This window comes from Crocodylus porosus, unplaced genomic scaffold (genome assembly GCF_001723895.1).
Source record: "Crocodylus porosus isolate Cpor-Errol unplaced genomic scaffold, CroPor_comp1, whole genome shotgun sequence".
Classification (NCBI taxonomy): Eukaryota; Metazoa; Chordata; order Crocodylia; family Crocodylidae; genus Crocodylus; species Crocodylus porosus.
In genome coordinates, this window is record NW_017728912.1 from 36,014,158 (window position 1) to 36,026,683 (window position 12,526).

The 12,526-nt window shown below is 38.9% G+C and overlaps 1 protein-coding gene across 1 annotated transcript in view; it reads right to left on the reverse strand.

Annotated features, from left to right (window-relative positions):
• ADAMTS3 (ADAM metallopeptidase with thrombospondin type 1 motif 3) overlaps window positions 1–12,526 on the reverse strand; it is a 277,324-nt gene that overhangs the window by 10,290 nt on the left and 254,508 nt on the right. The window contains exons 14-20 of the mRNA XM_019533972.1: window positions 12,214–12,347; window positions 11,574–11,697; window positions 6,499–6,579; window positions 4,702–4,865; window positions 3,867–4,032; window positions 2,427–2,559; window positions 1,634–1,697 (exon numbers count right to left, since the gene is read on the reverse strand). Of these exons, the coding sequence (XP_019389517.1) occupies window positions 1,634–1,697; window positions 2,427–2,559; window positions 3,867–4,032; window positions 4,702–4,865; window positions 6,499–6,579; window positions 11,574–11,697; window positions 12,214–12,347 (866 nt within the window). The remainder of the gene's footprint in view (window positions 1–1,633; window positions 1,698–2,426; window positions 2,560–3,866; window positions 4,033–4,701; window positions 4,866–6,498; window positions 6,580–11,573; window positions 11,698–12,213; window positions 12,348–12,526) is intronic.

Genomic DNA, 12,526 nt, shown 5'->3' on the forward strand with positions numbered 1-12,526 from the left:
GGATTCCCCACTCTCTCCCTCCCATCTCCCATAGCCCCACGGACTGTAGGCATGTGGTATGTTAGCTAATGCTGAGCGGTGTCTGTGTCTTCAATTTAACTGGGACAGACAGACAGACAGAAAAGTGTCCATTTAGGGCCTTTTGGAGCTAATCAACAGGGCAGCTGGTAATGTCCTTCCCTTTCTTCCTTGGAAAAAGCTGTTTAACAAGAGCTTGAACTAATGTGAGAGTCTTTGTTTTGCTGATGGGCTGATAACACTGTGGTTTTATCAATCCCCCTACTGGTTTGCAGCCCTGTCAGGTTTGCAGACAGATTTTAAGACAGGGAGAGGCAGATTAAAAAGCTCAGTATCATCAACAGATGCATGCACTGCACATCCCCTCTTTGCCTCAGAGTGTTAGCCTGGGGCTGAGGACTGGCAACACTCCTGCCCCTTAAGCAGCGAGCAGGGGAAAGCATGAGACGGCGCAGGCAGGGTCGGGGTTTAAACCCCTCTCTAAGTAGAGCATCCTGCCCAGGCCTGGCCATGCCCCTCCCCAGCTCAGTACTTCGCAAAGGAAGGGAGAGCTGCTCTAGTGCCCCCCAGCTTCTAGCCTGAACCACTGCAGATATGTGCCTGCATTTCTGGAATGAAAAGGGAATGCCTATCCACCTCCAAATAGGTTTCCACTTTGCAGGTTAGACTAACCTGCTAAGAATGAATCAATTCAGACTTAGCCTTTTTAAATGTCTGTCCCTATCCCGTGAGTGAAATTCATGGTAGGTATTGGGGCACTGCCCAGATACTTCCAACAGAATTTAATGGAGAATGATTTTTTTAAAGTAACCTTTAATAATCCTCTACATAATTCTCTGTGACATCTTCAGCTTTCTTTTAGCTAGTACTTCATTTTAAGTTGGTTTCATCCCAGGTAAGTTCTGTGGGACCTTCCCAGAAGGGCTAACCAAGCTTGTATGCCTGCAGCTTGTGCAGATGTAATTCTATCTAGTTTTAAATTAGTTAATTTCTGTATCAACAGAAATGAGGCCACAATGGGCCAGACGTGAGGGCAGGCTTCCAACTCAAATGTGGATCCATCTCTCAGTCAGGTTTGCATAGAGTTCCATGTCACCATCTTCACACAATTAGAAATATACAAGCTTGCCTGCCTAAGTGATCTTGGATAGTTTTACATGACCTGCAGTCATAGAAGTATCTGCAGTTTATGCCTATTTAGAAGCTGTTTCAGGGATACAATCTATGCCTATTTAGAAACTGTTTTTGTTACTAGGATTGTTTTGTTTTGAGTATTTGTGAAAGAAACTAGTAGCCTCTATGATAGTTACCCACAGTCAGAGGAGCAGCACAAGATCAGCACAAGGAGGACCTAGGATCACAAGCTAGAGATGAATCAACAGTGCCAACAATGAGCCAACGGTGTGCTGTTGTTGCAAAAAAGCTGACAGCATACTGGGTTGTATTAACAGGAATGCCACTTGCAAATCAAGGGAAGTGATTCTTCCATTCTATTCAGCACTGTTGAGACCTCACCTGGAGGACTATGTCTAGTTTTGTGCCCCACAGTTCAAGACAATGAAAAAAAAATGATTATAGAGGGCTTTCTTTGTAAGTTTTTTTCTAAACTAAAAACGTAGAAAAGAGAAAAGTTCAGGTGAGGGCTCAGGGGAAGAGATTTGATAATGGTCTTCAAATACCTAAAATTATAAAGAGGAGATTATAAAGAGGATGAAGACAGACCTTTCTTGGTAGCTGTAGGGGACAGGAATCAGGGCAATGGCCTCAAGATACAGCAGAGGAAACTTTGGCTGGAGATTATGAAGATTATGAGGATGATTATGTGGATGGTCAAGCATTAGAACATGTTGCCTACAGAAACTGGATTCTCCATCTCTGGAAATTTTCAAGAGCAGGTTAGGCAGATACTTAGCTGGAATGGTGTACTCAGGGTTATTCATGGGGTCTGGAATAGAAGACCTCATGAGGTCCCTTCTATCCCTACTTTCCTAAGATCCCCTGCACTACACAAATCCACTTTATTCCAGAGGGCTTAGTGCTGACCTTTTAAAAAGAATGAATATTATCCAGAATAAGAAAGCACTTTATTACTATCATGCCTGAACCCTGAACTGAATGGAGCATTGCTGTGTAGGACAGGAAAGAAGGAAAATGCACAGTCCCTGCTCTCACAGCCTTTAGCCTCTGTATGGAGAGTGCTAATGCTGGTGACTATTAGTACCTGTTATGGTTTTGGGATGAAAGCTGGTGTCCAGTAAGAATGAGGCCATCAACTTTTCTTACATTGATGGCAAACGTGCCAAGAGATTGGAACGACATTCTGCACCCCCTCAGCAGCCCATAATTCAGACATGTTGTGGCTCCCAACTCTATTAAGTATGGTAATTTCCTACTGCTGCCATACTTACAGTGGCTGGGTACATTCCTGAAGATTGCACATTCTACGAATAGGCTTTGGCTTTTTACTGGCTTCACAGAAGCTGCGATGAACCATTTTGTTATCACTTTTCCTCCGGCACCCGTATTTTGTATATTGGAAACCTTGAAAATATTTCAGAAAATCACTTTGTGCAAAGATCCATTGAAAAAGATTCCAGCTCTTCTAAGACACTTTTTGTTTAAAGATATTTTTCTCCCTATTTAATATTTCTATATGTGAAAAGCATTTACATTCTTTTTAAATACTAACGCTGTATATTACAATATCAATCACACAATGATTCAGGGATACAAAGTTCAAAATAATTGAACAGTATAGACTGAGATATACTAGTAAACTTATGTATGAATGCCGTTAAGATCAGGGTACTGTCATAGGTTTATGGTCTCTAGAAGGATCATGCTGATCTTTTACATCATACAAACCACAGAATTTTTCCAGGGGATTATAAAGGTGCGGAAAGGAGAAATGATTTACCCAAGATCATGTGTCAGGTTGGTGGCTGCAGTAGTAATAGAACCCATTTCCTAATTCTCAGTCTAGTTCTCTCCATGCAGGACAGCACTGACTACTTTTTCACTGTCTGTAGTGAAATACTTTCCCATTTATGAACATACAGACGGTTGGCTATGTCAATCTAAAGTAATATCTTACAGGCTGTTTCAGACAATGAGTTTTTGTAAGCAACAACCTACTTTGTTAGACTATTGCCTATGAAAGCTCACTCCTCTCTGACCTAGTTAGTGTCTAAGGTGCCACACTGCCCTACCTTGTGTTTGCCATTTTTGGTATTTCCTGTTCTAAGTATCAGGAGTATTGCAAATACCCTGACTGAAGTCAGTACAGGAAAGAAATAATTGCCATGATCTATAGTTCCTAAACTGATCATGTATGCCACAGTTTTGGGGTTTAGATACCTGAAAAGTATGTAATTTTCTCAAGGTAGTGAAACACTTTCTGACAAATCAGAAAGAGTTAAGCTATACCACCTTATGTACTACAAAACTGAGGTATTCAAAATTACTTGTCACTCTTGAAAATGTAGGCCCAAACGTAAGTGACTGGTGCCACTTTAGTCGGGGGGGCATGTGCCCCCTCAGTGACCAGTAAGCGATTGGAGGGGGGGGGTCTCCCCTGTGGCCAAACTCACCAACTGGGGAGGGGGGAGGAAAGCGCCCTGCAACTGATCGTAAAGCACTGGTGCTTGCAAGGGGAGCACTGGCGCTCCTGCCCATTGACTAAGCAGTGAGTGCAGCTTCTCAGGGGGTGCACATGTACCCCCTAGGCATCGCCACTGGGCCCAAATAGTCAAAGTTTTCAAAAGCAGCCAGTGTTATGCATCTTGTATACTTTTTCATTTTTTGTTATTTCCCATTAATCACTAGACATTGTTGCATTGTCTGTTTACCTCCACCACAGGGTTTGGAGCACTGAGACCAGCTCTTCAGTGCCCACTCAAAAGTATCTATCTCCTCCTGAAGTACATTGTTACTGTTGATCATTGGTACTGAATCCTCATGAATGATGTATTTGTAAGTCAGACTAGACCTTGTGTCGTTCTCTTGAGGAATGATCTATTCAAGATAAAACATTAAAAAAGGCATGACACCAGAGTACATATTTATTCTTTCCAATGTCAACAAATTAGCAACTGGAAATGTATAGTTTCTGAGATTAACACAAGCTGTGCTCACTGATCAAAAAAAACATTGATCTTTCTCATTTATATTTAGTAAAATCAGTAAGACTGACACAAGAAAAATATTTCTCTAAGAGCCAAAATGAGATCTCTAACACAGGAGCAAATCTGGAATCTTTCTAATTTTGGATTATTAGGATGGATTGTTCTGTGTAGCCTGGCTATGCCTTGTGGCCAAACTAATACACCTTTCTGGAGGAAAGGGTTCATCTCGAACATGGTTCTAACAAAGAGCCCTGATGAGGATGCAGTTGCCCATGATACTCATGGAAACTGTCCTGTTGATACCATGGGCACTGTATCACACTTGTAGTTAGCATGAAACTGCTGCATGAATAGGAAAGTGTTTATGATATTTTGGAATAGATACTGAACTTTGGCCACCAAAGCAAAATTATTCTCCAAACTTGTTCCTCTTCTAGTTTGTACGGACAGAGCATAAGGCCATCAGATAGCTCTTACACATGCAATGTCTACTGGGAGAAAAAAAAAGCATGGTGATATTTTGTGACATTGGTCACACCCACGACTTTACATAACCTACCAATACAATGACAGCATCATGCAAGGGCCCATCAGTATGAAGTGTTTCTATGTCATCCTCTATGTTGTATTCCCACTCCACACCAAGATCGATGAAGGATCGTGACTTGGCCTCCTCTCCTTTGCCGTTCAGAATATAGTGTCCTGTAGCTTGGTTCTTAATAGCTAAAGAGAGCAAAAACAGTGGCAGTTGTGCCTCTTGTTTTAAGAGGGAGTCTGTCTTCTATTCTGATTTTTTTTCCTGAACTTACAACAAAAGTAAATGACTGAATTCATATCACTATATGTAAGGCAGACTCTCAGCATGATGTATTTATTAGACCTATGGTGTCACCCTTTATTGAACAGTTATGCTGTCAGGTAACTTTTGACCCCAAACAGTATTATACAAATTTAAGTATTTAAGTATTGTACAAATAAGCTTTAACAAATCCTCAAACCAAAAGAAATGGTCCCATATTTTGTAACAGATTCTGAGTTATTTTTTGGCAACGAATGGAAGTTTCACTACAGTGTTTGCAACCTAAACACAGAAGCATTGTGTAAAGCTCTGACCCAAAACCCACTGAAGTCAATGAAGTCTCCCTCAACTCACTCAGTTTTGGATCACAGGTCTTTATGTATTAGGAAGGGACCTATGACTCAGAGAAAAATGAAACTGGTAGTCTTTTTCACTGTCCACTGCCCAGACCAGTCATGACATCAGAGCGTGTATTGAAGATGGCCTCCATGTGGCACAGTGCTCCCTCAAGGGCCCAGCATGCCTCAAAGGCGGGCACTGCCTGCCAGAGGACAGCATGCTCAAACTCCAGTGAGAGGCGTGCCTGCACCAGAAGCCCAAAAACTCTCAGGGCATCGTCTGAGTCGGTCCCAGCAAGCCAGTTTTGGAGGCTCTTGAGGATGGCCATCTTGGTCTGACCCAGTAGAAAGTTGGCCAGGCAGATGGCGCCCTGCTTGGCCACCTGGCATGGGTAGGAGCACACGTAGGTGTTCTCCAAGAGGCTCCTGCCCAGCGCGCAGAGCAGCGGCTTGAGGGTGACAAACAGCAGCCACAGGCAGGGACAGTCGAGGAAGGCATGAAAGAGGTCTTCCTCAATGCCCCCCCGGGCAGAATGGGCAGGACGTAGAGGTGGCTGGGTCAAAGTGGGATGCAAATGTGTCAGTGGCTAGGATGCCATACAGCAACCACCACTGCAGGTTGCCAGTCTTCTTGGCAGTTGCTTTTTTCCCTCCCCAGGAAGGAAAGAAAGAAAGAAAGTTGTGTCTGCCAATGTGATCAAAGTTCCATGTTTGGTAGCTTATGTGGAGGTCACTTTACCCCCTCAGTCTCTGACCCATGCAGGCACAGCCTATAATCTCACTCTTGGGCTTCTTGACATATATTTGCTGTACAATATAGTAATGATCGTTTTCAGTAGTTCATACTGTGGTGTTTGATTATCTGGAAAAACTGATTAACCAGAATGATACTGACACTAATTATTCTGAACAATCGATACTCTCCTGTACACTGGCTAATCATCATCAGCTCATGATTCTAGAAAATTCAGACAAGAAGCAAACATATTTACTAAATTTATGTTGTAGGATTCAGTTCTGTGAATGCAGTAACAAATGCAAAAAGAAAGATCAGCAAAGCCTGTAGCAGTTACAGTCTTCCAGCACAAGGATTCCATTTAGTTTGGTTGTTATTTTATTTCTCAGGTTCTTTGATGCATGGCTTATTGATTTGAATTAACCCTCATGCATACAGCCAAACCTGAGGAAACAGAAAAAAAAACAAAAAAAAAAAACTTACCAAGAATGTGAGGAGAAGCCTCGTCTTCTTGGATAAACACATGTCTAGCACCATGAGGGATATCAAACATCTTAAGGTACCCTTTGGCATGTGTAGTAGTCATTGGAGAAAGCAAAGGAAGAAACAAAAAGCAATAGCTATGGTTAGTAAAGCACTACATTATCCATCTCCTACTTGCAGAATAGGGCATCCATAAACCTAGAAACAGTTTCACCAAGAAACTGAACAGATAGGTTTGTAACACATTTCATTACATTTTTTTCACTTTTTTCTCCTTTTTGGGGAAAAAAGAGAACCTCGTTACAAACCTATTACCCAATTACTTGTTATTTTGACTTAAAGCTATACAATTAACATTTCAGGCAAAAATATATGTTTCCTGTGTTTCTCACAATTACAACACACAGTGCTACGTGTCATCTACCTATCAGCCACAGCTGAAGACTTCAGGTTTACATAATTTATTGCAAGGTGGTCATCTCTTATTGTGTATTTTACTTGACTCTCTCAAACATAACAGTATATGAAGAAATGGGGAAACAAGCCATTGTAAACTACTGTCACAAATCAGTAAGGAATTATTTACATGGGAAGTTAAAACCAAATTAATTATGGTTATGAATTTAAAATGTATTGTTAAACTCCCTTTGCAGTAATTGCCTATTTTTGTATTAGGGTTAATTAGCTCTCCAATACTGAGAGCAAAATGCTCTTTCCAAAAGAACTGTTCATATTCTGAACTCTTACTTTTTAAATGTGAACCACAAATCAATGGTTTAGAATATCATTTTAGAAGGCAAAGTAATATTTTTTCCATCAAAGGGAAAATTATTTCTCTACTCCTGGCCACCATAATTTTGCACCTCTCTAAATGACAATATGTTGGCAAGGACTGAAGTGAACATTTTTTAGCACATTTAAGAATGCCAGCTTTTAGCTATTTTAAAGCGTAGTATTTTCATATTTCTTGGTACATTTTCATCTTGAGATAGGTATATTAAACTAATCAAATCTTCTTAGTGCTAATATACAGCATTTTGATAAACTGTTTTATTTAAAAAAATGCTGTACTAACATGTCTCACTCTCACATCCTGCTTGTAATATGAAATCTATACATTGCAGTCCTCTTGCAGAATCAGCATAAACTGATGGGGAAAGAATTAGACTCCCCTTTGTATTAAATAACCACAAGATTGATAATTCATGTTTGATGATTCTGGTCCAAGATTCCCACTGCTGAAAAACTCTTCTCTTGGCTCACATGCTGTAACATATACAGCTACTTGGAAAACTGATGAAGAAAATAAAGAGATGTGTGGCTGGTATTTATTTGCATAAGCAGTATTAGCTATTTTTTTTTTACTGGTCAAGTTTCAAACATATGAAACATATAGCTTTTGCCTGCTCTTTTGCAGTATCTGTAAAAGAAAAGCCAGAAATTAGAACCGAAGGGAGTTCTGGGTTGTCATGGATGCCCATCTTTCTGCAAGTGGGTAAAACTTACCCAGAATGTTTTTAGACTCCTTTGTTTCAGAAAGGGAAATATTGCGAGCTCCTTTGGGCAGCGTGAATGCTCCTCTCGTCTTCCCTTAAATAGAATGTCTTTAATTAGTGTTCTGGGAGCCCAGTCTTCCTCTTTCATTGACTACATTTTCAGCCAGATGCATTTTACAAATGCAAGGTACAAATTACATTGTTACATTATTTGCACAAAATGAATTTAAATCATTATTGTTAGAAATAACCAGCAAATTTTAATAGTCAATGAAAGTCAGACTGAGCATGAATGGGAAAAAAAGTCAGGGAGGCGATTTTAAGTTTGATACTTGCAGATTTCATTTTCCAGCAACTTGATTTCTTTTTGGCACCTCTTGCTTAAATGTTTCCCTGTTGGAAGAGGTCAATTAGTCCTTTTAATTATTATATTTCCAATATTACTGTAAAGCAATAGAAGTTATGTTAGCACAGAATCATTAGCTTGGAAAGGACTGATTAAGAACTGCTCTTTCTAAATCATCTAAGGCTACTGATAATTTTCAAATGAACTGAATGGCAGACTTTTGAAATACTGTTTATATTTTGCACATGGTCCATGCTTTACAGGAGTAGTTCTCAGTCATTTTGGATTCAAAGCACACTATTATGAAATGCCAGCTCTGAGCTTCCGCATACTTTTTGACTAGGGGAAAATAATAGAACAAGTTTTTAGTTGCAAAGAACTCAGAAAGTCCATAACCAGTTCAGACTGTTTTTGACACTGTGGATTCCTATTTGAAATCTCTGCATTTTGTGGTGTAGGTGTTTGCATACCTAACAGTGCTAACATTGTGGGGCACCCCAAACAGCATCTTGCGCACCCTGGTTGAGAATCAGTGCTATAGAGAATATAAAATCAGCATTACTTAGAAAATAACTTATAAGAATGAGTAGAAAAAAATCTGTGTTTTTTTTTAATGAAAACATTGGGAAAATTCAGGAAATTCTGACTTCTGCTTGTGATGAAGGATGTAAGTATTTCAGAAGGCACAGTAAAATACTGAAGTGCTACTGGTTCCAGAAATAAGCATGATTACGTATATACCTGCAATTTGCTGTTTTCTATCCCTGAAATATACAGTATTTGTTTATTCACTATGTCATAAATAAATTTCCCACCTAGGACACCACACAGAGCAGCAGCCAGGAAAAAAGGTGTAGAAAGCATCAAGATTTTAAAAGATCATGTATTTTATAAGGAGCTTACAAGTGAATAACTCAGTTGGCCTGAAGAATTGGTAGCAATAATTATATTCCCAAAGGGCTGTGATAATTAATAAATATTTTACAGTGGAATCCTTGTAATGTTTCATTTTTATGCATTTTAATTTCTTCTTTTGCTAGGTTTAACTTGTTTTTTTATATACTGACCAATTTTTTCAGTCATTCAGACTGTTGTACACCTGGATAGCATCTCTGGCTGCTATTAATACTATTTGTAGCTATGCAAGTTAAACTGCAGACACACAGCTACTGACTTCTCCTTTAGCTTACTTCCTGCTTCAACCCAAGCCCCTCTAAGATGTACAGCAAGTACCCCCTTGCATAGTTGTTTTCCACAGTATGCTTGGGAGACAGATCCTTGTTCTACTTCTCTATAATCTACATTATCATTAGCAGTATGGATAAGATTTGCCCATCAGGGAACAAATTTTTTTTTAAAACCATAACAAACAGCTTTGAAAAGCCTGAACATGAATATGCATGTGCACATACGTGCATGTTACAAAATATAGTTCTAAAACTATATACTCTTCATATCATTTTGTACTCACATTTCCTTTTTAAAATCTTTAACGTGTTGTCAACTTCATATGAAGGCTCATAATTTCAACCTCATTTTGATGCCTTGGTAAAAAAAAAATAACCATTTGGCAAAAGCTTGATATACTTCTATTTCCCTGAGTGTGCAACACAGTTTCACGTATGTAGCAGGCCTCATCCCTTGCTATCATTATGCTAGTCAGCAGTGCTTTAAAATGGCAGCCCCAGTTAAGTGCACTGAGACAATGCTGCCAGTGGACAAATACAATTGCCATCGACTGTAGCAGGGGGTATGCTTAAGTGCTGAGAGGTACCATTTGACACACTGTTGATCAGGGGAGGGTGTTTAATATAATACTCTATCCATTATGGCAACAGTTAACTGATGAGGCTAATATGTTAAAAGTAGTTTAGGGGATTTGAATTCATTATCATTACCATTATTTGTACCTCCCTCCTCTCCCCCTCCAAATAAGACATTCACCTTTCGGGGGGAACCCACAACAATGGGGCAGGAGAGGAGAGCAAGATTTTGGTTAAAAAGTGGTTGGAATCAGCTTCTTCACTTAAGACGTATACCCCAATTTTTCATTGCTATTTTTCAGGACAAAGGGAGCATAATATGTAAATAAATAAAGTAGTAAAGGTGAGTATGTGGATAAATCTCCTGGACCACTTTTAAAATCTCAGCCTTGACATCTTTTCTGGTCAGCTAATAGAACCTCATGTTTCAACTACTTGTTTGTAAATATATAAAACAATTAGAATGAGAAGAGGATCCCACTGAAAAACATTATGCCTAGCTCTCAAGCTGCATATTTACTTAAGACACAAAAATAATTATATGATTGCTGATTGCATTTTGTTTGGGTGTTTTTTTCTTTTTTGACCTAGGGATTTTAATTTGGGAGTTTACAACACAAAGCCAAATTAACAGACATAAAGAACAAATTCAAAGACGTACATAACAAACATCAAACCTTCTACACAGAAATGTTTTCACTAGCAATTTAAAGAGAAGCATGTGGAAAGCATAAGCCATCAAACAAGATGACTCCTTCAGAGGTGTTAAAATAAAGTGTACGTAATGCATAGTGCTATGAAAGGAGGGAAGCAGATATAACAGGTATAACACCAACACTGAATAAAATACAATGTATGACTAAATAGCATTTTTCAATCCCTGACTCAGTGTTCAGAGACTGAAGAATACTATGAATGGAGGCTCTTTAAGGCTGCATGGCTGACATCAGCTAGACACAATTTTTACTTGAGGCCCTGGTTTCTACAAGGGTAAAATGGACTTAGCTTATATTTACAACCCCTTTCAAGTTCCTTTATATTGCTATGGTGGTAGCAAACAATCTGTTGTTTTAAAAAAGTAACTGGTGGCAACTGATATCAAAATTGCAGGATCGGGCCTCAATCTGATGACTAAAAATGAAAAAACAAAAGCAGATACAGGGACTTAGTCAATTCCATGTTTCATTCTGTATAAGCAGATGTGCTCTACATAATGTTGTTGGATGTCCTAGTTTAACCAAATTCTCTTACAAGGGGTCCTTCAACAAACAGAAAACAAACCCTTAATATTTTGTTTTTATGTTTTTATAAAAGATATGCAAATTTTTTATTATAGATCAAACTAGTTTTTGTAAACAATCTTCCAACTTTTGTTAAGTACCTTCTGATCAGTCCACATGAACAATAAATACAACATAGCATTAACGATAATATGGAATATATCTGGAAGCATGAAAAGGCTAATCCTACCAAACTTTTTAGGAGTTCGAGTAAAGGTCCCTTTTACAGTTCGGCAATGCGAGTTATCTCCACCACAGACCCCACATTTATCTTCAACTTTATTGGAACCAATTTCCTTGTCACAGCCCACTTTCTGCAGACAGAAGAGTAAAAGGAAGGGGGGAAGGGTTGTTTTTTGGTCTCTTACAAATGTAACTGCAGAAGAAAAACTCATAAAAATAATTCACTGTGAAAATTTCACCCAGCCAGATGTATTTTAAGTGTCAGTTACTTGAAAGACTGCAGCTGAATAACAGTTCTAGGGAAAGAGCTAAGAACAGATTTGTACATTATATTCACATAAGACATGATCCTTGCAATTAATTTGCCAAAAATAAAAAAGCACTAGAAGCAACTAGCTTTAAGAAAGGATTACTTAGAAAAGCATGGTGCATGTCAGTAATACATCTGTACTGTGGTTATAACATGTGATTAAAAAAAATTAGGAAATTGTGGAATACAAAGTTTGGCAAACATTTTTTTGAAAATGCTTGCAAAAACCTCTCTCAAAATATTTGCTGAGTATATCTGAACAACTCTATTGACGATTATTAACCAATACTGTGCAGGCAGGAAACCAATGCCAAACCTTAAAAATGTTATCACTCACCACGCACTCTCCACGCACACAAATACTGTATGGATCTTTATAAGAACAGCGAGTCCCATCATGGGCCAGTTGTTTCACATAAGCGACATCCCCTGTTTCTTTGGATTGGCAGTAAAGGTGACATCTTTTATTGGCTGAATAACAGGAAGAGAGTTAATACCATGCATTTCAGTAACACAAGAGCGTTGAACAAAAACAGTTTTAAATTCAAGACATATCACACAGGGACACTGTCTGATAGAATACAACAGTAAACACACACGTGAAATCTAGTCAACTTCAAAACATCACAGAAATCAACATCCTTTGAAAC